At 56.9% G+C, this 26,316-nt stretch overlaps 2 protein-coding genes across 2 annotated transcripts in view; one reads left to right on the forward strand and one right to left on the reverse strand.

Annotated features, from left to right (window-relative positions):
• Positions 1 to 2,522, forward strand: part of LOC120404123 (RING finger protein 112-like) — an 89,965-nt gene extending 87,443 nt beyond the window's left edge. Inside the window, exons 13-15 of the mRNA XM_039536122.1 lie at positions 236 to 508; positions 789 to 1,061; positions 1,569 to 2,522. Coding sequence (XP_039392056.1) covers positions 236 to 508; positions 789 to 1,061; positions 1,569 to 2,138 — 1,116 coding nt within the window. The 3' untranslated portion in view covers positions 2,139 to 2,522. The remainder of the gene's footprint in view (positions 1 to 235; positions 509 to 788; positions 1,062 to 1,568) is intronic.
• Positions 2,523 to 12,856: 10,334 nt separating this feature from the next.
• LOC120404124 (RING finger protein 112-like) overlaps positions 12,857 to 26,316 on the reverse strand; it is a 32,706-nt gene continuing 19,246 nt past the window's right edge. Inside the window, exons 12-14 of the mRNA XM_039536123.1 lie at positions 14,253 to 14,327; positions 13,680 to 13,952; positions 12,857 to 13,147 (exon numbers count right to left, since the gene is read on the reverse strand). Coding sequence (XP_039392057.1) covers positions 12,857 to 13,147; positions 13,680 to 13,952; positions 14,253 to 14,327 — 639 coding nt within the window. The remainder of the gene's footprint in view (positions 13,148 to 13,679; positions 13,953 to 14,252; positions 14,328 to 26,316) is intronic.

The raw sequence follows: 26,316 nt of genomic DNA on the forward strand, positions 1-26,316 counted from the left end.
CAACCCTGTGGGCTACGGGCTTTGTGGCAGGAGAGGAGACCTCATACCAGCTTTCAGGGGGCTGCGGAGATGGGAGACTCCAACCCCAGCACAGCAGTGGCCCTGATCTCGGTCATGAGGGTGAGGAAGTTGCTGTGCTGTAGCCAGAGGAGCCATTGGTGAGACGGGGTCACACCCTCGCCCCTTCTAACTTCTTGGACCCCCTTCTCTCTCCTTCCTCTCCCGCTCAACGCAGGACGGCCTGTCCCAGCGCATGGACGACTGTCTGAAGGTGGATCCAGGCGCAATGGAGGAGCAGTTGGTGGAGCAGCGCAGGTCACTGCTGGGGCGGTGCCGGGAGGAGATGAAGGAGCCGGAGGAGACCCTGCTGATGGAGCTAGAGGCGGAGCTGACTCGGGAGGCCAAGACCTTCCTGGAGACCTACAGAAGGCGCTATCAGCATCACGCCACCAACAAGAGAGCCATGGACAGAGCCCGCACAGACCATGCTGACTTTCTGAAGGAGAAGGTGAGTCATGGGGAGTCTGTGCCCCAGTCAGGGGAACCCCTGGGAAAAATCCCAGCCAGGCTCTGGGCTTTGGAGTAGGAGATGGGAGTTCATATCTCCGGCTCCCAGGGTGGCTGCAGAGATGGGAGACTCCAACCCACGTACAATGGGGGCTGTGACCTTGGTCAGGGGGGTGGATGGAAGTTGCTGTGCTGTAGCCAGAAAGTTCATGGGTGAGACAGGTTCACACACCCACCCCTTCTAACAGCCTTGGGCCCCCCTGCTCTTCCACATAATGCAGGGCAGTCTGTCCCAGCGCATGGACGACTGTCTGAAGGTGGATCCAGGCGCAATGGTGCAGCAGTTGGCGAAGCAGCGCAGGTCACTGCTGGGGCGGTGCCGGGAGGAGATGAAGGGGCCGGAGGAGACCCTACTGATGGAGCTGGAGCTGGAGCTGACTCGGGAGGCCGAGACCTTCCTGGAGACCTACGGAGAGCGCTATCAGTGTTATGCCACCAACCAGAGAGCCATGGACAGAGCCCGCGCAGGCCACGCTGCCTTTCTGAAGGAGAAGGTGAATGGGGGGGAGGGGGAGCTGTGCCTCCCACCAGAGGAACCTCCGAGAACCATCCCGGGCTATGGGCTTTGGGGATGAGGTGGGAGTTCACATTTCCAGCTCCCAGGGTGGCTGAAGAGATCAGAGACTCCAGTCCCAACACTGGGGGGGCCCAACTCAGTTTTGGGGGCTCTGGGCAGCACCTGGCATGATGGCAGCCCTGATCGCTGTCCAGAGAACTGTGCCTCACCCGGCATCATGGGGGCCCAATCTCACTCATGGCGGGGGGGGTGCAGCGCCGGGCACAAGTGGGGCCCCGATCTCACTCGGGGGATTGGTCTGTGTAGCAGCTGGCACGATGGGGGGTCCAATCTGAGTTGTGGGATCCGTGCAGTGCCTGGCACGATGGGATCCTGATCTCAGCTGGGGAGCGTTTGTACAACAAGGGCCCCGATCTTGGTCAGGGTCTGTGCAGCACTTGCCACATCTAATACTCTTGGCTGTCTCCGCTCGCTGCTACTGCAGGACAGGGACTCCAGGAACCCAGTTAAATGCCTGAAGGTGAGGCCGAGCGAGATGGCAAAGCAGCTCGCAGAGCAGCGTGAGCACTTGCTGGGGCGGTGCCGGAAGGACATGCTGCCAAATGAAGAGGCCCTGGGGACGGAGCTGGAGGTGGAGCTGATGCAGAAGAAAGAGGCCCAGCTGACGGAGCTGAAGGCGGGGCTGACGCGGGAGGCTAAGGCCTTCCTGGAGGCCTACGGGAAGCGCTTCAAGAACTTTGCCATTGCGGCGGGTGCTGCTGCGGGCGCTGCTGCAGGGGTGCTGGTCCTGGCACCGGTGGCTGCAGCTGCTGCTGCGGGAATTACTGCTGCTGCCATTGCTGCTGAAGCAGCTGTGGTGCTCGGCATGACTGAGGCGGTGGCCATTGGTGTTGGGACGGGCGCCATGGCTGGGATGTGCGTGGGTGGGGGCGTGGGAGGGGGAGTTGGTGGGAACATCGCCCAGAAGGATATCAACCGGGCCGAGGCCACCGCCAGCCAAGGGGACGGGGAGGATGGCCATGAGGAGCTGTCTGATACGACCCTCCTGATCTGAACAGTGCCCCTCCCCCAATCTAGGGGTGACGGGGCTGTAGCGTGGCCCAGACACGTCAGCCACAAACCACTCCAGACTGGGGCAGTCGTCACCCACAGATTCTAAGAAGGGACATTGGTCCAACCCACTCTTGAAAACCTCCAGTGTCTGTGTGACACCCAGGCCCAGCGGTACCAGTTGGCAGAGGGTTCAGTGCCCTGTGTCAGCAACTCCTAACTGGCCTGACAAACTCGCTGCACCTAACCCACCGCTGTAATGTCATGGTATTTAGCCACAAACAGTGTCTTGTAATGTACCAACTGCATCCCAGGAACTCACGGTGTTAATATCTGTGTGAAATGTCGGCCCTGTCATGAGGTGAGGGGTTACACGTATATGTACCTGTGGAAACCCCGTTTTCAAGTCTGAATCAAGGCAGGGCCAGCAGACAAGTTCCTGCCAGACATAGGAGGTACATTTGTCAGCCCACCTTGGCTGATGTCAGTTCAACTTTGGAATCCAGCCTCCTGCAGGCCCCCCTGACATACGGAGGTCACACAAATATAAGGGGTCATCATGCTGGGGAACAAACCATGGCGGGCGGGGAACGTGCTCCTGACTTTTGGGCCAAACAGACTTTCGGGGGGTAGAAGGAGAAGGTCAGCGGATCGGATGCCCTTGTATCCTTCACGGCTGAAGCAAAGGGGCAGCAAGTCGGCAAGGGGAGGCCCAGCTGTGTTGGTCCGAGATGACAGGAGCTGGGTTTAGGTGAGGCAGCTACTTTAGCCTGTTCCAGGTCGAACCCCTCCCCTCTCTCTTCCCCCCCAGTCGTCTGGGACCCTGTCACCACGCTGGGCGTCTTTGCAGGCAAGTCTGCACCCACTCGCCAGTGCCGAGGTTTGAAGGGATGAACTTTGCTGGGGGCAGGGCAGGGAAGGGAAGGGCTGGGCTGAATTGGGGACATATATTTACAGTTTAACGTCTTCCACCCCGTGTACCTCAGGCTGCATCAGTCACAGTCCCAACCGTTGGACCCTGAACCCAGTTTGTTCTGCCCCCGACCCTCAGCTCGCGACTCCCCAGTTTCCTCGCTCACAGTTTGAGTTTCTGGGAGTTCAGGAAAATCAGGGTCTCTGGTCCATGAGCAGCCCTGGGCTCTATCACCTGCCCAGCAATCGCGGTTCCAGCAGCTAGGACAGGGAGGCCCCACCGGAGTCACTAGGCTGCCACGGACGCTGCTGTGAACTCCTCTGCTCCCGATGTAGTACGTGCAATGGCTCGCCCGTGGCGACCCCACCAAACACTGTCGGGCTACGGCTGAATCCAGCTGCTGCTTTGCTCTACCTGTCCCGGGCTGGACAACTGGCCCCCTGGTGAGCTCTGCCTATCCAAGGCACTTCCAGCTCTCAGCTCAGCTCTTCGAGATACAAGAGGGTCGGGGGGTTTATGTACCAGCCACGTCTCTACCACCCAGAGAGTTATTCCCGCCACGGAGGTGAAGCCCCTCCAGCTCCGCCCAGGGCTCTCGCCGTGCCTTGGCCAACATCCATGTGATCACAGTGACCCCACACCTGGCTCTATACCGTGTGGGTTCTCCAGGGCGGGAGGTGAACTCTGCGGATGCACCTCCGACAGGGCCAGCTCTAGGCACCAGCGCTCCAAGCATGTGCTTGGGGCGGCACTTTCCAAGGGGCAGCGCTCTGGCTTCTCTTTTTTTTTTTTTGCTTAGGCCGGTGGGTCTTTTGCTCCTGGTTTATGGGTATGAGCCCTGTTTGAGGGGTTTTCCCAAATTAATGCCAAGTTGCTTCCCTCCTTTTATTAAAAGTTTCTTTTCCACACTCAGACTCTGCTTGCGAGCGGGGACGTGGTGCCTCTCAGAGGCGCCCAGGGGTGGGTGCACAACCCCATCCCACAAAAGCGCCTTCCGACTACATCGCAGCAATTTCCCCTCACTCCACTGACCGAGATCAGGGCCCCCGTTGTGCCGGGCGCCGCACAGACACACCCCCCGACCGAGATCAGGGCCCCCGTTGTGCCGGGCGCCGCACAGACACACACCCCGACCGAGATCAGGGCCCCCGTTGTGCCGGGCGCCGCACAGACACGCCCCCCGACTGAGATCAGGGCCCCCGTTGTGCCGGGTGCTGCACAGACAGACCCCCCGACCGAGATCAGGGCCCCCGTTGAGCCGGGCGCCGCACAGACACACCCCCCCGACCGAGATCAGGGCCCCCGTTGTGCCGGGCGCCGCACAGACACCCCGCGACCGAGATCAGGGCCCCCGTTGTGCCGGGCGCCGCACAGACACACCCCCCGACCGAGATCAGGGCCCCCGTTGTGCCGGGCACCGCACAGACACACCCCCGGACCGAGATCAGGCCCCCGTTGTGCCGGGTGCCGCACAGACACACCCCCCGACCGAGATCGGGGCCCCCGTTGTGCCGGGCGCCGCACAGACACACACCCCGACCGAGATCAGGGCCCCCGTTGTGCCGGGCGCCGCACAGACACACACCCCGACCGAGATCGGGGCCCCCGTTGTGCTGGGCGCTGCACAGACACACACCCCGACCGAGATCAGGGCCCCCGTTGTGCTGGGGTTGGAGTCTCCCATCTCCGCAGCCCCCTATGAGGTCCCATCTATTTCCCCAAAGCCCCTAGTCCTTGGGGCAAACCAGGAGTGTTCCTTGGGGTGCCCCTGGCTGGGGGTGCAGCCACCCTCCTCCCAGACCCACCTTCTCCGTCAGGTAGAAAGTGCGGTACTGGCAGGCTCTGCCCAGGACTCTCTGGCTGTGGAAGGCGATGGCCACCTGCACGGGCAGGACACGGCCGGGGTGAGCTGCAGTTTGTGGGGCCCCATCTCCACCTAGTGGCTGCAGCTTCCACCGCGGCAACCTCAGGTAACAGAGCGACGCTGTTAGCTGCTGTGGAGCCGCTTGGGGCTTCTGGCACCGCTGGTCTCCAGTCTGATCCCCACGGCAGCCCAGCCTCCGCTCCCTTCCCCGCCCCACCCTGCACTGTGCACCTGCAGCACGTTCCTGTGGTCGAGGACTTTGGAAACCCCTGTCCCAGCCGGGCTCAGACTCAGGCTCACACCCAAAAGTGCATCAGTGACACTGGCTGTTGTGTATTTGGTTGTCATGGTTTCTGTTGCTATGGCAACTGAGTTAGAGTATTATGGTCTGTAAATAAAATGGTGGTTTGTTAGCTGTCAGCTCTCTGGCCTCAAGTGATTTCTTCCTAAACCGGCTGCCCCCAAGGATATAACAAGTGGCGACGAGGATGGGATTCCGGTGCTGCTCCAGTAACAGAAGGAAGTAGAAGTCAAGGTAAAAAACAAACAAACAAAAAAGCTGCTTCTGTGCACTGACTGTGAAAGTGAAACTAAAATCATGGCTACTCTGACCAGGCCTCTGGAGCCTTTTGATGAGAATACAGAGCAGTGGCATGTGTATACTGAGCGTTTTGAGCTTTTTGGTATTGCAAATGACATTACAGAAGCAAAGAAGGTGCCAATATTCTTAACTGTTGTAGGAGCTAAAACCTACTCCCTGCTACACAGCTTACTACACCCTGTTAAGCCAGCAACTAAATCTTACAGTGACATTGTGGAAATCCTGGGGTCCCATTTTTCCCCAAAACCACTGGTAATTGCTGAAAGATATAGGTTCCACAAAAGAGACCAAAAGGAAGATGAAACAGTTGTACAATTTGTAGCCATTTTAAAAAAGCTAGCAGAACACTGTGAATTTAAAGAAATGTTAAATGATGCCCTGCGTGACAGGTTAGTGTGTGGCCTGTACAGTGAAGCTATATGGAAGCGCCTACTGACAGAGGCTCAGCTTACCTTACAGAAGGCTGTTGATAATGCTGTCTCCATGGAACTGGCTACAAGGGAGGCACAATACATCGGTGCACCCCCTAGGGTGCAAAAAGTGTCACAAGAACGGACCCACAAAACTGTGCAGAGTCAAGAATGTTACCGCTGTGGTAAGCCAGGACACCAGGCATCAGAATGCTGGTGTAAGGACCTGGTGTGTCGACACTGTGGCAAAAAGGGACACATTGAGTATGCCTGTAAACAAAAGAAAAAGAGGCCTGTGGTCTGGCCGACAAAAAGAGGAACCCTGCATACCCTAGAGCAGACCCAGGATGATCAAGGTGACACCTCATCACAAGAGGAAGTGCCACTGCATGTTTTGTCTTTGGCAGCGGGCTCACATGAATACTGGGTAACCCCCTTATTGGAGGGCAAACCTATACGCATGGAACTGGACACCGGTGCAGCTGTCTCGCTGGTCTCTGAGACTGTGTATAAAGAAAAGCTACAGCATCTTCCGCTTAAGGCAAGAAAAACTGTTCTGAAGACGTATACGGGAGAAGCTGTGCCTATGCTGGGCACTATTGATGTTAAGGTGGAGCTCAATGGACAGGCCACTAGATTGCCACTGTTTGTGGTGAAAGGTAACTACCCAGCCTTAATGGGTAGGTCTTGGCTTGGGAAGATTCAACTGAACTGGGCAGAAGTGCACCGGATGACTAAAGAAGAAACCAGTCTAACCCCTATACTAAGGAAACATGCTGGAGATGATTTGGGAAGTATGAAGGGAATCACTGTGACATTGAACATTAAACCTGGCAGTCCACCAAAATATCTGAAAGCCCGAACTGTGCCATATGCCATCAGGCCAAAGGTTGAAGCAGACCTGGAGCGCCTGGTCACCAATGGAGTCCTAATACCAGTTACCCATAGCTCATGGGCCCCTCCTATCGTTCCAATCGTGAAGAAAGATGGCTCTCTCCGGATTTGCGGGGATTTTAAAGTCACTGTCAACCCAGTGTTGTGTGCAGAGCAATACCCGCTTCCCCGCATCGATGACCTCTTCGCAGGCCTGGCTGGGGGACAAAAGTTCAGTAAGATTGATCTGAGTCAAGCATATTTACAGATGCACGTCGATGAAAAGTCCCAAGAGCTGTTGACTATTGTGACTCATAAGGGGCTTTATCGATACTGTCGCCTACCCTTCGGAATAACATCGGCTCCCGCCCTGTTCCAGAGAGCTATGGACCAGATCTTGTGTGGCTTGTCAGGAGTTCAGTGCTATCTGGATGACATCCTGGTCACTGGAAGAAATGAAGAGGATCACTTAAAGAATTTAGAGGCTACCCTGCAAAGATTGGAAGAGTATGGCCTACGAGTTCGCAAAGACAAGTGTGAATTCTTCAAGCCCTCTGTTGAATATTTGGGACACATCATCGATTCTGCAGGTCTTCATAAGGCCCCTGCAAAAGTTAAAGCTATTGTGGAGGCTCCCCCACCACGAAATGTAAGCCAGCTGCGCTCGTTTCTAGGACTCCTGAACTATTATGGAAAGTTCATCTCACAGTTAGCCACACTGCTAAAACCACTTCACGAGCTCCTTGGGCAGAACAAGGCCTGGAAGTGGACTGAAGCCTGTGATGTTGCATTTAACAAAGCTAAGGATGCATTGTTAAATTCTGAAGTTCTAACGCACTTTGATCCATCCTTACCCCTGCAATTGGCCTGCGATGCCTCCCCTTATGGAGTGGGAGCAGTCGTGTCACACATTATGCCTTCGGGAGAAGAGAGACCTATTGCTTTTGCTTCACGCACTCTAAGCAAAGCAGAAACTAACTACGCCCAAATCGAACGTGAGGCATTAGGAATTGTTTTTGGAATTCGGAAGTTTCATCAGTACCTCTTTGGGCGAAAGTTTACTCTTCTTACAGACCATCGACCTCTGACGTCAATTTTTGGACCCTACACAGGCATTCCCCCATTAGCTGCTAGTCGTATGCAACGTTGGGCATTGTTACTTTCAGCACACACATATGAAATTAAATATCGGAAATCCACTCTGCACGGCAATGCAGATGGCCTCTCGAGGTTGCCTTTGCCGGTCAAACATCAAGATAGCGCCCAAAAGGAAATCTTCTACTTTGAACAGGTAGAGAATACACCCATCACTGCTACTCAGATAAAGAAGGCAACTCGCGTTGACCCAGTATTGTCCCAAGTTATGGACCTGGTGATGCATGGAAAATCTTGACAAACCTCTCCGGTCTCATCCGACCTTGTTCCCTACATGTCCAAACGGATGGAGTTATCGGTCCAATCTGGTTGTTTGTTGTGGGGGAGACGTGTCATTATTCCACCACCACTGAGATCACAGATGTTAGAACAGCTACATTCCGGTCACTGTGGAATAGTGCGCATGAAGGAAATGGCACGAAGCTATTTTTGGTGGCCTGGATTGGACAGCGCTATTGAAGAGAATTCAAAAGCTTGTCTGTCATGCCAGGGTGTGAGGAATGCACCCCAGTGGGCATCCCTACACCCATGGGACTGGCCTGAAAACCCGTGGCAACGTATTCACGTTGACTTTGCTGGCCCCCTTGAAGGAAGCATGTTCTTGGTGGCAATAGATGCCCATTCTAAATGGCCAGAAGTCTCTATAATGCAGTCCACTTCTGCAGAGAGTACTATCCAAAAACTACGAGGACTCTTTAGTCGTTTTGGTCTGCCAGAACAACTTGTGAGCGACAACGGACCGCAGTTCGTTTCTCAGGAGTTTCAAAATTTTATGAAGGCAAATGGGATACACCACATCACGTCAGCACCATATCATCCGTCCACCAACGGATTAGCTGAAAGATTTGTGCAGACAATGAAAAACGCTTTGAAATCAGCAAGGGGACAACACTCCATTCAAAAGCGTCTGGATATCTTCTTACTTTCCTACAGAAACACCCCTCATGCTACGACCCAGGCATCTCCAGCCTTTCTAATGTTGGGACGACAGCTGCGCACTTGCTTTGATCTGCTGAAACCTTCTGAACCCAGACAAACTGTGCAACATCAGCAGCAATATCAAGTCATCAGACGGGCACCCAGAGCAAAAGACCGAACCTTTAGCCCGGGACAGCCAGTTTTGGCTCGGAATTATACTTCCAGAGCTAAATGGGTCCCGGCCACAGTCATCACTCAAACAGGACCTGTTTCCTACACAGTCCGGACTGCAGAGAATCTTACCTGGCGGCGACATGTAGATCAGCTGTTGCCAGGTCATGCCAGTCCTCAGGACCCATCTGCAGTTGAGGGGTCTGACTTCACCTCTTCTGGTGAGGCACCGAATCACGAGTCACCTGTTCCTGACTGTTCTCCTCCATTACTGCCGGCGGCTGAGATACCCCTTTGCCCAGCACGAGCTGATACCACCTCCTCACCTATTCGTGCTGCGGACCCTGAGCCCCTAGTGCTTTCGGGTGCAACAACACCAGTAGTTCGCCGTAATCCACCTAGAGACAGAAGGCCTCCTCATCGGCTGGATCTCTAGCTAGGGCGAACCCATGGTTATGGGGCAAAATAATCCCCAGGGTTTAGCCGGGAATGGAGGCAGTCTACCCTCCTTCTCTAGTCTAGTGTGTGTTTTGTTTTTTTTTTTATTTAGGGGATGTTCTTATTAGGGGGGGAGGAATATGTTGTGTATTTGGTTGTCATGGTTTCTGTTGCTATGGCAACTGAGTTAGAGTATTATGGTCTGTAAATAAAATGGTGGTTTGTTAGCTGTCAGCTCTCTGGCCTCAAGTGATTTCTTCCTAAACCGGCTGCCCCCAAGGATATAACACTGGCGGTATTTGGGGGCTTTGATTGATCCCCAGGTGGCAGCTGGTTTGGGTGCAAATCTCAGCTCTTGTTTCGGGGGTGGGGGAGGGGTATTGTTCTGGGCTGGGTTAAATCTTGTCACGGATCATAGACTATCAGGGTTGGAAGGGACTCAGGAGGTATCTAGTCCAACCCCCTGCTCAAAGCAGGACCAATCCCCAACTAAATCCCCAAATCACTCCCTCAAGGATTGAACTCACAACGCTGGGGTTAGCAAGCCAATGCTCAAACCACTGAGCACACCCCCGACCCCGCAGCAGAGGTGCTTTGTTTAGCTCTGAGCGAGGAGTGTGGTTCACTCTGTTAAAGCGGCTGGGAACGCCCACCCCGGGGTTTTATCCTGGCTCTCAGAGGAGAGTGCGGGTAGTTACCTGCCCTTGTAAAACCTTGAATTTATTCCCCCAGTGTCTGGTGCCTTGTGTGCCTGCCAAATGGATGGCGGGAGGGCCCTTTTTTGCTGCTTTTTTAACTGGGTTTGGGCAACTCCATGTGTTTATTATAGGTGTTAACCTGCTTCATTTCGGGTTTTTACTTTGAAATTCTTCTTTATTCACTCCCCTGCGATCGAGTCGCAGCTCCTGTCTCCTAATGTGCTCTGTGAACTGTTCCATTTGTTCCTCCATCTGATTTACCAATTCAGGGACGTATTGTGAGCTCCTCTTTCTTCTTGTGCACGTACATCTCCTGTTCTGCCAGGCGCCCGCCTGGGGCTCAGCTGAAGTCTAACCAGAACCTGGCGTTTATTATAAGCTGGGGGTTGCAATGCAGTTGACCCCGTTTCATCTTTTAATTTTGCTAGGCCCCTTTGCCAGTTCTGTCCCCATTGCTCAGGCCCAGGGGAGCGACCTGAAGGCTGCTGTTGACCACAGACATTTATAACAGGGGCCGGCACATCTCTCTTTTGTAGGTGTCTTACAGCTGCTTTCACGGTTTTATTCTGTTCCTGTGCTGGCTGCCTGTGGGCTGCTGGCTGCCCCGCAAGGAGCGAGAGCAGCCAGGGCTTTGCGGCGTCTTCTGAGTCTTTTAACACTTTCCTTGTTTCTGTTACTTGCCCCACCAATGTTGTGGCCTGTTGTCTTAACCAGTTAACAGCCCTGGTTATAGTTTGCAATTTTCTATGTTTCAAGGCTAGTTTCTTTCCTAGCCTTATGAATTTCATTCCGTGTTTCTTCCCCACTATATTTTTTAAATTCATGTGACCTTTCTGCCCGTCTGAGTCAGGGCCGCCCAGAGGGGGGGGCAAGAGGGGCAATTTGCCCCAGGCCCCGAGCCCCACGAGGGCCCCCACCAGAGTTTTTCGGGGCCCCCGGAGCGGGGTCCTTCACTCCCTCCGGGGGGCCCGGCAAACTCTTGTGCGGCCGGGCGCAGGAGCTTCTGCCGCTCCCGGTCTTCGCCGGTGGGGGTTCCTTCCGCTCCGGGGTGGAAGGACCCCCCCCCCGCGAATTACCGCCGAAGACGGAGCGGGACCCGCCGCCGACGTGCAGCCCGGTCTTCGGCGGTAATTCGGCGGGGGGGGGCCCTTCCCTTCCGCGACCCGCCGCCGAAGTGCCCCGAAGACCCGCGGCGGGAGCCCCCCTCCGCCGAATTACCGCCAAAGACCGGGCTGCGCTTCGGCGGTAATTGGCGGCGGGCTCCGCCGCGGGTCTCGGGCACTTCGGCGGCGGGTCCCGGAACGGAAGGGGCCCCCCGCCGCCGAAGACCCCGGGCCCCCGGAATCCTCTGGGCGGCCCTGGTCTGAGTTGGCAGCGACAAGGGCCGGGTTCAGTATCCAGGGTTCCGTTTCAATAACGCAATGCAAAACCGGCTCGAGCCCCCACCCAGTGACCTGGGACAATTACATACCCCCCCCCCCCAACGGGCGCCTCTAGGAGGCAACACTTCCCCTCTCGCAAGCACGGAGTCTGAGTGTAGCAGAATCCTTTTAATAAAGGAGGGAAACAATGCGGCATCACCTTGGAGAGACACCACAAACAGGATTCATAACACAAACCATGAGCAAAAGACCCGCCTCCCTCCCCCAAGCTAGTTTGGCAGTGTCCTTTTCCCCTCAGGGTCTTAAGTCCAACCACCCAAAAAATCACCCAAAGTCCCAAAAGTCCAACACCCCAAAAGTCTCTGTCCCTGGTCAGAGCAGCCCCCGAGTTCAAAAGTTTATCTGCAGAGTTTTACCTCCCAGCCTGGGTGGAAATGGGGGGCGTTAAAAGGCACCTTACAAGGTCCAAGGCCGACTGCCCCACCTCTCCATGGGTTCTGCTGCAGCCTTCACCACGAGCCGCTCCACCAGCCGCTGTGCTCCACCAGCCGTCCCATGAGGCATTTTTAGGCATTTGTTCTGTGTCCCGACCGATGTTTGGTCGGGATGCAATTTGTCCCGATATTTTGCACACCTGTTTGTTTGTTTTTTGATTGTTTTGTTTTGTTGTTCTGCCCGCGGGACTCTGATTTTTTTTCCCCTTTGCTGGCGGGACTCCGGGACTCCCTTCCCCCCCTCCCCGCTCTTTTTTTTTTTCCTGCCAGCACTGAGTCCTGGGGAAAACACCAGTATGTGAGCATGGAATTACTGGCCGTATTCTAGTGCACATGCACAAGGGGCAGCATTACAGTTGTGCGGGCCTGGTACTGCCAATGCCTATTTTTGAAGCCCTTTGCATTGCAACCGTCATGTGCCTTTAGCGCAGGGGGGAGGCAGAGCAGGAACAAATGGCTGGAAGTTAAAGCCAGACAAATCCAATAAGAAATAAAGCACCAATTTTTCCCAGTGCAGGAGAATAACTATTGGGACTAACTCCCGCGGGCAGACACAGATTCTCTGGGCCTTGATGGCCTCTCTGGAAGGTGTTTTAGTCAAAATCACAGAGCAGGGGCTCCCGGTCTGACTGTTGTGCCGAGGGTGAAGCCCTGTCTCTGTGGGCAGTTTCAGCTCTCATGGGTTCCTGCAGCCTGATGTCGCCACCCGTCTCCTCACCCATAAATATCCCGACTGTAGTGCCCACTCCACCCTACCCCACCCCACCCCACCCCACCCCAAGCGCCGCTGCTTAGCTCTGCAGCATCAGTGGGGAAGATACGGAAGGGCAGCCAACATCCCCATTGCTGCCATCACCCCCGCTGCCCCCACGCCCATATTGATGGCATGACCCCGATAGCGCTCTCTGTACGTCTCCAGGAAGGTCTCGGCCTTCCGAGTCAGCTCCTTCTCCAGCGCCGCCAGCAGGGTCTCCTCCGGCTCCTTCATCTCCTCCTGGCACCGCCCCAGCAGTGACCTGCGCTGCTTCGCCAACTGCTGCGCCATTGCTCTCGGTGTCACCTTCAGACAGTCGACCATGCACCGGGACAGGCCATCCTGCGTTGAGCGGGAGAAAAGGGGGCCCAAGGCTGTTAGCAGGGGCAAGTGTGTGACCCTGTTTTGCATCAACAGACCCTCTGGCAACTGCACAGCATCTTCCACTAACTCCTGTGACCAAGGCTGGAGATCCCTTGTGCATGGGTTGGCGTCTCCCATCTCTGCAGCAGCCCTGGGAGCCACAGGTAGGAACTCCCATCTCCTGCCCCAAAGCCTATAGCCCCCTGGCAGGGCTGCCGACAGAACTGCCTGGCCCCTGGGCAAGGTGGGGGGGACTCCGGCGTCCAGCAGGGGTGGGGTTTCAGGAAGAAGAGGTGGGGGCGGGGGCCCGGCCTGCACCACCTGGAGTCCAGCAGTGATTTACAGGGCCTGGGGCTCCAGCTGCTCCAGCCGCCGCAAGTAGCGACGGGCCCTTTTAAATCGCCTGGCCTGTTTTCTCCCTGCCCTCGTCAGCAGCCCTGCCCATGGGCTTGGCTAGGATGGTTCCTTGGGGTTCTCCTGGCTGTGGCACCAACTCCCGCCCCCAACTCACCTTCTCCCTCAGAAAGTCAGCGTGGTCTGCACGGGCTCTGTCCATGGCTCTCTGGTTGGTGGCATAACACTGATAGCGCTCTCCATAGGTCTCCAGGAAGGCCTTAGCCTCCCGAGTCAGTTCTGCCTTTAGCGCCGTCAGCAGGGTCTTCTCCGGCTCCTTCATCTCCCCCCGGCACCGCCCCAGCAGTGACCTGCGCTGCTTCACCAACTGCTGCGCCATTGCGCCTGGATCCACCTTCAGACAGTCGTCCATGCGCTGGGACAGGCCTTCCTGCGTCGAGCGGGAGAGGAGGGGGAGAGAAGGAGGCCCAAGCCTCTTAGCAGGGACTGGTGTGTGACCCTGTCTCACTCACTCACCCTCTGGCTACAGCACAGCAACTTCCCTCCACCCCCTGACTGAGATCGGAGCCCCCGTTGTGCATGGGTTGGAGTTAACCATCTCCAGAGCCATCCTGGGAGTCGGATATATGAGGTCCCATCCCCTGCCATAAATCCCAGAGCCTGCAGGGCTGGCCAGAATGGTTCCTGGGGTTCCCCTGGCTGGGTGCAGAGCCCCCTCCCCAAGACTCACCTTCTCCTTCAGAAAATCAGCGTGGTCTGCATGGGCCCTGTCCAGGACTCTCTGGTTGTGGAAGGCGATGGCCATCTGCACGGGGAGGACACGGCTGGGGTGAGCCACAGTTTGTGTGGCCCTGTCTCCACCCAGCTTCCACTGCAGCAGCCTCAGGTAACAGAGCGATGCCACTAGCTGGGGTGGCAGCTGCTTGTGGCTTCTGGTGCCACCGGTCTCCAGTTTGATCCCCACAGCAGCCCAGCCTCGGCTCCCTTCCCCACCCCGACCTGCACCTTGCGCCTGCAGCACTTTCCTGTAGCCAAGGACTTTGCAAACCCTTGTCCCAGCTGGGCTCATTCTGAGGCTGACGCCCGAGAGCGCATCAGTGACACCAGCTCTCATTTATCTGGTGGTATTTGGGGGCTTTTATCGATCCCCAGGAGGCAGGTGGTCTGGGTGCGAATCTCAGCTCTTGCTTGGGTGGGGGGGGTATTCTTCTGGGCTGTGTTATCTCTTGTTGTGGAGGAGCAAATGTTGGCCTGAAACTTGATTCCCCCTCCCCCCCCCATATTAAACCAGGCTTGGGTGAAACGCAGGGATTTCACCACTAAAATTAAAAAGAGAAAAAAAAACAATTTTCTGCTGCTGACAAAGTGCCCCCTCCTCAGGAATGCCCCTAACGAGATTTATAACCACCGAGGTTGTAAAGTAGAGACGCCCAGAGGCTGGGAAATTAGGGAGGATACAGAAGGAGACTCGACAAACGGTGAATAAGCTCAGAGCAGTGTTTTTATTCTGACCCTCTGCACCAACAGGGAAGGTCACCACCAAGTTACCATTTGGGCATGAAAGAGAAAATGTACAAATGTGGCAGGAGGAAGGACACACAGGTGCCAGGGTGGAACTGGTTAACATGTCTGTTCTTTAGGGGTGTGGGATAATGTGATGGGTTCAGTAAATGTGAAGGAGGGGGCTAGTTTGACCTAGTTAATGTCAATGAAAACCTGTGCCTTGTGGGAATCAACTGCGGACTGCAACAGACATGTCTGGAAGCCCGGAACCCCCAGATGAGTGGCTCCCGACTGGACAGTGGGTAAAATTTGTCTGCATATTGCGAGTGGTGAACATACAAGATTTGGTTGATGTGTGTTCTGTGTATTGCTAACAAATAGATGTTTAGAGCACAACTGCGTAAGGCTCTTTCGTTGAGAAAAGGTTCTGCAGACCCAGAGAGCCCTGAGCCCCAAGGGAAAGGACGGATGTTTAAATTGACCAGATTTCTTCCTGAGCCCTGTGGGTACAGATAAGTTTGCCAGAAGCTGGGATTGGGCGAAAGGAGATGGATCACTTGATGATTCCTTGTTCTGTTCATTCCCTCTGGGGCACCTGGCACTCTAGAAGAGGACCTGGGTAACACCTGTCCCAGCCGATCTGAGGCTGACACCCAAGAGAACTTTGCAGTCCATGCCTGTGGTTCTGTCTACACGGCGATGTAAGCCCAGAGTTAGCAGGAATTGATTTAGCAGCCCCTGGGGTTGCTAACCTGGGGCTGGAGCGTCTACACTCATTTGTAACCCCAGGTTAGGACTGGCTGAACCCTGGGTTCCAGCTCGGAGCTCCAGCATCTGCACATCATTGTGCAGGCCAGAGTGCAACCACCCATATCCCAGACTCCCTAGCGCCTTCCCCAGCTGCAGCCACTCTGGCCCTTTGGGGGTGGTGCAGGCTGGGAAAACTGGAGTGTCCAGCCAACCTGACTGGCCAGAGGAGAAAGGAAGTCGCCCCGTGGGATTGTGAGATACTTTGGGCGGCCTCCCAGAGCACAAGTCCAGCAGGGGTAGGGCTAGGCTGCAAAGAACAGGGCTTGAACCCTGGCTCCCAGCTTGACTCAGGCTCGGACCCTCCATCCCCGGGCGGTCCTGGGTCCCTGGGTCCCCGAATTCAGGGTCACAATAGTGGCTTTAAAGCACCTTCCCCCATCCTGCCACATGTGCCTCCCATAAAAGCAACAAAGAATCCTGTGGCACCTTATAGACTAACAGACGTTTTGCAGCATGAGCTTTCGTGGGTGAATACCCACTTCTTCGGATGCAAGTGGTGGAAATTTCCAGGGGCAGGTTTATATATGCAAGCAAGAAGCAAGCTAGAGATAACGAGGTTAGTTCAATCAGGGAGGATGAGGCCCTGTTCTAGCAGTTGAGGTGTGAAAACCAAGGGAGGAGAAACTGGTTCTGTAATTGGCAAGCCATTCACAGTCTTTGTTTAATCCTGAGCTGATGGTGTCAAATTTGCAGATGAACTGGAGCTCAGCAGTTTCTCTTTGAAGTCTGGTCCTGAAGTTTTTTTGCTGCAGGATGGCCACCTTAAGGTCTGCTATTGTGTGGCCAGGGAGGTTGAAGTGTTCTCCTACAGGTTTTTGTATATTGCCATTCCTAATACTCTGATACTATGTGCCTCCCATGATGCACTACAGCCATGATGCCTGGCTTCCCCTCACCGAAAAAGGGCACTGTGGTGCATTGTGGGAAATGTAGTTTGGGTGCCTCATTCTCCTCTATGTGCCCAGCTCCCTGGTCAGACTAGAACTCCCATGGTGCACTGGGACCATGAGGCCTGGCTTCCCCTCACCAAACAAGGAGATTCTGTTGCATCATGGGAGATGAAGTCCAGTTGCCCCATTGTCCTCTGAGGCCAGGCTCATGGGAGGTGCCGTCCAACCAGGATTCCCACCTGTGATGAGGTGAACCTGGCCCTTTAGGGCCTGTTGCTGGAGGTCCTGCAGTCCTAGCCCACCGTCCCCCCAAGGAAAAGGAGCAGTGAGGGGGGGTCCTCCAGGCCTGCCTAGAAAGGCTGCAGGGAATCAGCCAATCAGGGCGCAGCAGGCTCGGTTAAAAGGAGCTGCAGGGGCTGAGCAGGGCAGTCGCTGGCTGGACCAGAAGGGTCACAAAGGAGTAAAAGGCTGCGAGACGCCACCGGGAAAGCGACTGGGGCGAAGCCCTGCTCACCCCGGGACAGGCCTGGGACGCTGCCCAGCCACAGGGGCCTGAGAGACCCTGGGAACTCAGGGCAGAGACAGAGAAACTCTCAGGCGAGGAGGCCTGGGGGAGACGCCGCTCAGACAGGGAACGGACAGAGAACCCAAGAAGGGTGTGGGACAGAGCGGGGAGCAGCCCAGGAAGTGCAGCAGTAGCTGCTCCTTGCAGGGTCCCTGGGTTGGGACCCGGAGTGGTGGGTGAGCCCAGGTCCCCCGCTGGACACTGGCGCAGCAGCCAAAGCCCTGAATGGGGCAAGTTTAGGTTTGGAGCCTGAGAAAGGGGCTAGAGTTTAAACAGGCCCAGAGATGAGGCTCAAGACCCCAGAGAGGCCACCCGTTTGCTGGACTGTTACCGGGAAGGGATCCTTCCTCTGTGTGTCTTTAGACTGCGTGTGACTTCGCCGGAGGGCCGAGGTGCCCTGACTATGAGACCCGCCAGCAGGGGGCACCAGGAACAGAAAAAGGGAGGGGGCAGGATCACCCCCAGCTGACGGGAGCCGCTCATGGGAGGGGAGTGTCCCCCCCTCACACCAACCCACAGAGGAGAATGAGGCACGAGAGGAGCATGAACTACAGTTCCCAGCAGCCACCTCGGCAGCACTGCCAAATGGAGACATTTGGGGGCTTTGCAGGAAAACCAAAAGCACAAATGCCCACTCTTGGGCCAGCTCTGATAAACGTCTGTCATTTAAAAGCAAACACTTGCGGGGCTGATTGATGCTGCAGGTTTTATGGGTGAACCCTTCAGCACCAGCTGCTCTCTAGTCTAGTCAAATTCTTCTACTCCAGAGTCCAAGAACATGAGATTTCACCCAGACAGTTCCCAGTCACCTCCAGCAGCATGGACCCAGTTCCCAACATTGCCCCAGCGCTGGTATGGACGGGAGAGGGGAGACACCCCACGATCAGGTCAGAGGCGGAGACGGTACCTGACAGGGAGAGGAGAACCCAGAGCGATGTTTCTTCATCACATCAGATAAATTCTGCAAAGGAACCAAAAGAAACCATCACGTCACAGACTCCACAAGGCTTAGAAAGGCTGGGAACATGGGGAGGGCTCGCCTGGTGCTGAGATGCAGCCACCTCTGGGGTGGGTCAGCTGGGGAACGGCTGCACAGTGATGCTGCACAAATATTAGGTTAATCACTGATGCAAGGGGAGTGTGCCCCCATCCCACTCCCTGCACCACAGCTGGCCGGTCCCCACCTTTATGCAGGCAGCCAGCTGTGTCCCGGTGAGCAGCTTCCTCTGCCGGTCCCTCCGGACGTGTCGACCGGCCGAGCTCACCAGGGTGGTGACATAGTCCCTCAGGCTGTCCCGGAAATCCTCATCCATGTCTGCAAAGGGGAGAGAGACGGACCATAGGGAGGGGAATCTACAGCCCCTCTGACCCCCCTTCTCTCTATATTCCATGCGCTGGCATGAGCAGTGACCCAGTCGCATTGCTCTGCACATGGCAGGGGCTCAGAGCCGCTGTCCCGGGTCCGTTACCTCTCAGCCTTCCCTGGTTTCCAGTCATGATCCGCTTGCCAGGGAAGGGCATCAGGTAACAGCGGCTGCTGCTTCTGCTCAGCACTTCCAGGGCCTTGGGATGTTTGCAGGGGGTCTTTGCCTTCAGCATCTGCCGGAGCCAGGGGGGAATCGTTACATTGACACACAAACACCCGTGTTAACACCAGCCAGACCTGCTGGGCAGTCAGAGAGGGTCTGGAGGAGCCCGGCCTCGTTTGTGGTAGATGTTGGAAGGGGAGCAGTGAACGAGGCAGGGGATGGCAGGAAGTGAAAGGAGTGTCTGTCAGTCCCAGTCCTCCCCACCCCAGGTCCCAGGCTCTGCAGACTCCTTGTCCCACCCTGCTCCTTTCCCTCCCCCTGGCCTGGCTTTTCTCCCCTCCCCTTTGCAATCAAGCTGCTTCCTCCTCCACCCTGCCTGGGCTCATTGAGTGTAGGGCAGTGACAGGTGCCCGGCCTGGAGCAGCAATTGCAGGGAAAGTCCAGCTTTGCCTCGGCAGCCCCCGGCTGGAGGTTCATAGAATCATAGAATCTCAGGGCTGGAAGGGACCTCAGGAGGTATCTAGTCCAACCCCCTGCTCAAAGCAGGACCAAACCCAACTAAATCATCCCATCCAGGGCTTTGTCCAGCCTGACCTTAAAAACCTCTAAGGATGGAGATTCCACCACCTCCCTAGGGAACCCATTCCAGTGCTTCACCACCCTCCTAGGGAAATAGTGTTTCCTAATAGTGCAACCTAAACCTCCCCCACTGCATCTTGAGACCATTACTCCTCATTTTGTCATCTGCTACCACTCAGAACAGTCTAGATCCATCCTCTTTGGAACCCCCTTCAGATAGTTGAAAGCAGCTATCAAATCCCCCCTCATTCTTCTCTTCTGCAGACTAAACAATCCCAGTTCCCTCAGCCTCTCCTCATAAATCATGTGCTCCAGCCCCCTAATCATTTTTATTGCCCTCCGCTGGACTCTTTCCAATTTTTCCACATCCTTCTTGTAGTGTGGGGCCCAACTGGACACAGTACTCCAGATGAGGCCTCACCAATGTCAAATAGAGGGGAATGATCATGTCCCTCGATCTGCTGGCAATGCCCCTACTTATACAGCCCAAAATGCCGTTAGCCTTCTTGGCAACAAGGGCACACTGCTGACTCATATCCAGCTTCTCGTCCACTGTAACCCCTAGGTCCTTTTCTGCAGATCTTCTGCCCAGCCACTCGGTCCCTAGTCTGTAGCAGTGCATGAGATTCTTCCGTCCTAAGTGCAGGACTCTACACTTGTCCTTGTTGAACCTCATCAGATTTCTTTTGGCTCAATCCTCTAATTTGTCTAGGTCCCTCTGTATCCTATCCCTACCCTCCAGCGTATCTACCACTCCTCCCAGTTTAGTGTCATCTGCAAACTTGCTGAGGGTGCAGTCCACACCATCCTCCAGATCGTTAATGAAGATATTGAACAAAACCGGCCCCAGCACCGACCCTGGGGCACTCCACTTGATACCGGCTGCCAACTAGACATGGAGCCGTTGATCACTACCCATTGAGGCTGACAATCTAGCCAGTTTTCTATCCACCTTATAGTCCAATCGTCCAGCCCATACTGCTTTAACTTGCCGGCAAGAATACTGTGGGAGACTGTATCAAAAGCTTTGCTAAAGTCAAGGAATAGCACATCCACTGCTTTCCCCTCATCCACAGACTCAGTTATCTCCTCATAGAAGGCAATTAAGTTAGTCAGGTGTGACGTGTCCTGGTGAATCCCTGCTGACTGTTCCTCAGTGTTGCTCACTGTGGATGGATTCTTTGGAGACGTCAGTGGCTAAACTCACACACAGCGTTTCTCAACCTTGTTGTGCTGGTGACCCCCTTTGGCCTTGTAGTGAGGCGGCCTGGCTCCCGGCCGCACCTGAGAGGGAGGAGCCAGAACAGCCACCGCAGTGGGCAGAGCCACCGCCACCTGTCCCTGCCCCCCGGAAGTCAAGGGGCGGGACAGGAAGTATAAAGGCCCGGCCCCAGCGCTCAGTTGCAACCCGGCGGCCGGAGAGGACAGACGCTCCTGCCCGAGCTCCTGCTAGACTGAGCCTTCCCCGAGCCAGGTATCCGGAGGTGGACTGGCCGAGCCTTCCCCGAGCCCGGTACCCCGAGGAGCTGTTGTAGCGTCCCCTCGACCCGAGTCCTGAGGAGCAGCCCGAGCTAGCCGGCCCTCAGCACGTCGGGGAGCCCATGGTGTGGGACCCAGCGCCCGACCCCAGAGATGAGCAGGTACCCGAGGAGGGGGAGATGGAGTGTAGCCCGGGGGTAGCCGACCCCTGTCAGGCTGTAGGCACCGAGGTGCCCATGTCAGTGTGTTGCGGTCAGGACCTCACTGACCAGCAGCAGTGCTAGCCGCTAATAGGGCCCCGGGCTGGGACACAGTGGAGTGGGTGGGCCTGTGTCCCCCCTGCCACCCCACTCACGGGTGGCAGTCTCCCCCTCACACCAGCACTCAGGCACAGAAGCCTGCACTTGCCTGATTGCTGCTCAGCTCCTGAGACAAAGACCTGAGCCCCTGAACTATTGTTGGTGCTCAGCTCCTGAGACAAGGACCTGAGCCCCCTTGACCTATTGTTTGTTGCCCCACCCTGACCTAGGGCCTGGGCTTCCTGACTTTGTTATTGCTCAGCTCCTGCTGCAAGGACCTGAGCCCCTAGAACTGCTATTTGCTGCCCCGCCCTGACGGAGGGCGTGGGCTTTATTGACTGCTTGCCTTTTGTTCAGCTCCTGCCTGAGGGGTGGAACCCCTGGACCTTCGGAGACTGATCACTGACTTAGGCCGTGTAGTGAGGCGGCCTGGCTCCCGGCTGCACCTGAGAGGGCCGAGCCCCCGCACCGGACTCTTACAGGCTTTAAAAGACAATTTGGGCCCCTGTACTTGAAAAAAATTGTGACTCCCACCTTAAGCTGGGACTTCAGCTCCAGCCACTGTGGGCTGAAGCCGATGCCTGAGTCCCAGACATCCAGGGCTGAAGCATGTAATTTAGCTTTGCAGGGTCCCCTATGGTGCGGGGCCCTGAAAAAATATTCTGCTTGCCACACCCGAACTCCAGCCCTGCACGTGTGACCCCCCCAAAACCCATCACACAATCTCCTGGGGTCTCACCTCCCACAGCTTGAAACACTGGAGCCCATCATCCCTTAGAGGGGAAAGGCCCCATGTCCCATTCCTCCTTCTCTGATTCCCAGTCACCTGTCTGACGTGTCTCAGATGCTGCTCACCACCCTCGGCTCCAAAGACCTGGGAGTTGCTCCAGTCCCGCATCAGCAGGTCTAGGTGCTGCAGGGGAGACAGGAGGGGAGTGAGGGTCTCTGGTGCGGGGGGGGATGCTGGGTTGGGGAGAACGTTGATGTCTGGAGGGAAAACCTCAACCCCTAGGGAATGTGGAGGGAGTGCATGGGGCAGACACATGCTCTGAAGTGGGGGAGGGATCTTCAGTACCCAACCATTTGATAGCATCGTCATCAGCCAGGTGGGGAGCCAGTAGCCCACCCTGGAAGTAAGCCAGTGGGCGCTCGTCTAGAATATGCGACATAGTCTGAAGTTGGCCACAGCTAAATCCCTGGTCATCAGAGAAACCCCATCTGAAGAGATTGGCCACACAATTGCCCTGTCCTATTAGGAACCAGCTCAGGTGCCTGGGCAGCTCACAAAGTGGTGGACCAATGGTTGGGTCAGTGATTAATGACAGTCATCGCTGACCACTCATTGCACTGAGCTGATCCCACCCATCCTGCATAACTGACCCTAACGGGCGTCTAGAAGACAGGGGAGCTGGTGGGTGGCTGAAGAGGTCTGTGTACAAAGGCAGGTCACTGTTCTCATGGATCTTGGCCAGCGCCATGACGGAGGCCCCCACACGGTGAATATGGGGTGGTGCTGTGTTACTAAGTATTGGCAGCCGCAGCAAGGGAGTTACACATAACGTCCCTATCACAATGCACACAGGGGAGGGGTGCAGTGTGGGGATACACGCAGCAGGGCGGGTGATTGGGGGGGAAGCCGTCTCACCTGAATGGGCTCCAGTCCGTACTCTTTTCCCACCTCTTCGGCCACATGTACAAACATCTGCAGAGCAAAGAGAACGGGGGTGGGGGATGAGTCTGGGGCATGGGAGGCACTTACACTGGGGGGTCATCCTGCAGGTGAACAGAAAGGGGCCTGATCGCCCCCCCCAATCCCCATCTGAGCCGCTCCCTCCACCTATCGCAGAGAGCGAGGTCCAGCGAGTGCAAAACAGAGCTGGAGAGAGCGGCAGATATTTTCCACGGGGTGGAAAGAGAAGTGGGAGTCACCCGGCCAGGAGGGTGGTGGGGAGGCCATGGGACACAAGGATCCTCCAGATCCTATGCCCCACAGAGGAGCAAGTCTTGTTCCAGGGTTCCCCCCTTCACTCCGGGGCGCTCTGTGGAGGTGGGGGTGGGTCAGTGAGCCCAATGTGAGGTCATTTCCCTGAGGGGTTCCTGAGACGTACCCTCCCACCCCCAAAACCACCATTGCCTCAGGCTGACAGACGCCACCAGCACCGTTTGCACAGGCCCGGCGCTGACACCATGTCTCTGCTCCCGCCTCGAACGATCTCAGCCACGTGGCGATTACTCGAGCTCTCCCTGGGCTGCTGTATCTCCACGTTAACCAGGTTCCTGCCAGCCCCTGGAGCCAGGGCAGTGTGCACAGATAAAAACCCTTCCCGAGCCAACCCCTCCCCTGCACAGAGAATCCCCCCCCCCCCCCCGGGGTGCAGTGCAGGGGCAGGACACGCCATATGCCGCAGGCGGCAGCGACGTCACTAAGGGTGAGACTGACAGAGGCTCCACCCAGCGGGGCTGGGGCTGGGTCGGAGCCTGGAGAGCAGAACAGCACGAGGGGCAGAGCGACCTCCCCAGGCCCAGGCCCAGCAGCTTTCCACTGATGGTGGAGCTGGGCTGGAGGGGAGGGAGGGTCCTAACCTTGACCCTGTAGCCAATGCCAGACACCTGGGAGCAGAGAGCCAGGCTGGGCCGTGCAGTGACAGTGCTGAGTCCAGAGGCCCACGTGACTGTGGGAGAGTCGGTTTCTTTATCTGGGCCTCAGTTTCCCCACAGGACCCATGGGGAGGGATAATAACCCTGTGGGGCTAACGGGAGAACCTGGCCTGGCCACGTTCTGTGTCGCGCTGCCCGGCCTCACCTCCAGGTACTCGAGATCCGGGTCCTTCACCTCATTCGAAATATTCAGTATCTGCAGATAGTCAGGAGAAGACAGAGCTACAGCAACATGCAGTGACGGCCGCCCCAGGCCACTTTCCAGCCACGTCACCCGCCCCGAGCACAGCGCCTCCTAGTGCCGCATGGGGCATCGGGGACAGCCCTGACCCCCAGGGGAGAGCGCCCCCTGCTGAGCCCTGCCCCACTCCCTGCAGCACAGCGCCCCCTAGTGCCGCACGGGGCATCGGGGCCAGTCCTGACCCCCGGGGGAGAGCGCCCCCTGCTGAGCCTTCACCCTGCTCCCTGCAGCACAGCGCCCCCTAGTGCCGCACGGGGCATCGGGGCCAGCCCTGGCTGGCAGGGGAAATGTCCCCTGCTGAGCCCCCAAACTGTGCTCTGCAGCACAGCGCCCCCTGCTGAGCCCCCAACCTGGTAGGAGCTGAGCAGCATGGACATGGCGGAGAGTTTGACGCTCGTCTCCTTGTTCCTTTCAAGGTCCATGGAGCCCTCGGTGTCGACCAGCAGCACGGCCACCTGGGGGCCAAGAGTGAGAGCCCCAGGTCAGCTCCCGGCTTCGTCCAGCCACCCACGGCCCCTCTGCCCCCGGAGCTGCCCCCCGCCCAGCCCTCCTGGCACCTGGCAGCTCATTCTCGCCTGCCCCAGTGTTAGCTCCCTCCTCTCGCTCTTCCCCATTCCCCCCGTTATGTCTCCATCAGGTTCCCCTGGGGCCCCCTTCCCCACATCTCCATCCTTCCCCATTTCCCAATTCGCTCTGTTCCCAGCCCTCCACCCTGTTCCCCCTTCCCCCAGTGCCCCATGTCTCCTTCCCCCTCCCTCTGCACCCCCAATGCCCCCACTCACCTTCTCCCCCTTGGTGGGGACCCAGAAGGGCTGGCTCCAGGCCCACACCCCTTTGGTAACTCGCTCCTCGTCCGCGCGCCACTCAAACCCCTCCAGGGGCTCGTCCTCCCGGCCCATCCATGACCCATCCCTCGCGTCCTGCCGGACAGGAACATGGAGGGACGGGGTCAATGCAGGGGGAGGAGAAGAGTGACTGGTCCCCCCCCACCTCCAGACTGTAAGCTCTGGGAGGGGGCTGGGGGGTAATTGTACTAGGGTGGGGCGGGGAGGAACATGTGGTGATGGGTGTGCTCAGTTTCTGACAGATAACCAGAGAGACACAGACACGCTGCATTCCAGACAGACACACAGCCAGAAAGACAGACGTGCTCGGGTTCAGACAGACAGACGGACAGACAATATTATCAGACAGTGTGACAGGCAGACAGGCTGACAGACATGCGATGGGGTGTGTGTGCTCACAGACATGTGTGCAGCTCTGACCCCCCAGCAGGGGGCAGGATGGGGCCGCTCACACCCCAGCTCACTCCTGCCCCCGTTCACACTCACCGGGCTCCGGAGCCGGCGCAGCAGGTAGTTCAGCAGGAAGGATTTTCCCCGGCGCTTCACCCCGATGATGGACACCAGGCAGACGGGGGCGTCCCCCACCCCACCCTGCTCCAGGCAGCGGCTCAGGGCCTCCTCGTCCAGGATCAGGTTCTCTTCCTCGTCTAGATGCACCAGCTGCACCGGGTGCCCCATCTCCGGCGGAGTCCCCGGCCCCTGCTGCGGGGAGAGAGCAGGGTCAGAGCTGGGACCCAACCCCTGAGCCAGCCAGTCCCCTGCCCTGGGGCTGGATCAGAGGCAGCGCTCCCTGGAGGGGAAAGGCCCCTAGATCCTTATTGGGACACATGGAGAGAGACTGCGCCAGGCTGGGGGAGATGTTTAAAGAAATGGAGGCTCAGGGGATCTTCAGTGGGATTCTCCCTGTCCCAGAGGAGGAGAGTGAAGGCGAGACACGATGGTGATAATAAACAGGTGGCTCAGGCAGTGGGGCTGAGGGGGGCTTGGGGATGTTCGACCACTGGGAGGCGCTCACGGACAGAGCACTGTTCTCATGGGAGGGACACCACCTGCGTGGGGAGGGAGACAGACTTCTGGGATGGAGGTTGGCACAGCTGATGAAAATGGATTTAAACTAGGAACCCTGGGAGCTGCTCTTGGAATCTCCAGGCCTGATTCTCACACTGAGCGGGGGGTAAATCACGTGGGAGAGGGCGCAGCCGGGGAGAAAGGAAGGACAGAGGGCAGGAGAGTGGACAAGAGGAACAATAGTGCCACGGGCACCAACACTGAGAGTCAGGCAGCCGATACCAGCGGTAAAACGACTGCATGTAACTGGGTGTGAAATCTGAGCAAAGCCAAGCGGAAGCAGTGAGGTGTCTGCTCAGCAACGCCAGGAGCCGGGTAACAAAAGGGA

This window comes from Mauremys reevesii, linkage group 4, assembly GCF_016161935.1.
Source record: "Mauremys reevesii isolate NIE-2019 linkage group 4, ASM1616193v1, whole genome shotgun sequence".
Classification (NCBI taxonomy): domain Eukaryota; kingdom Metazoa; phylum Chordata; order Testudines; family Geoemydidae; genus Mauremys; species Mauremys reevesii.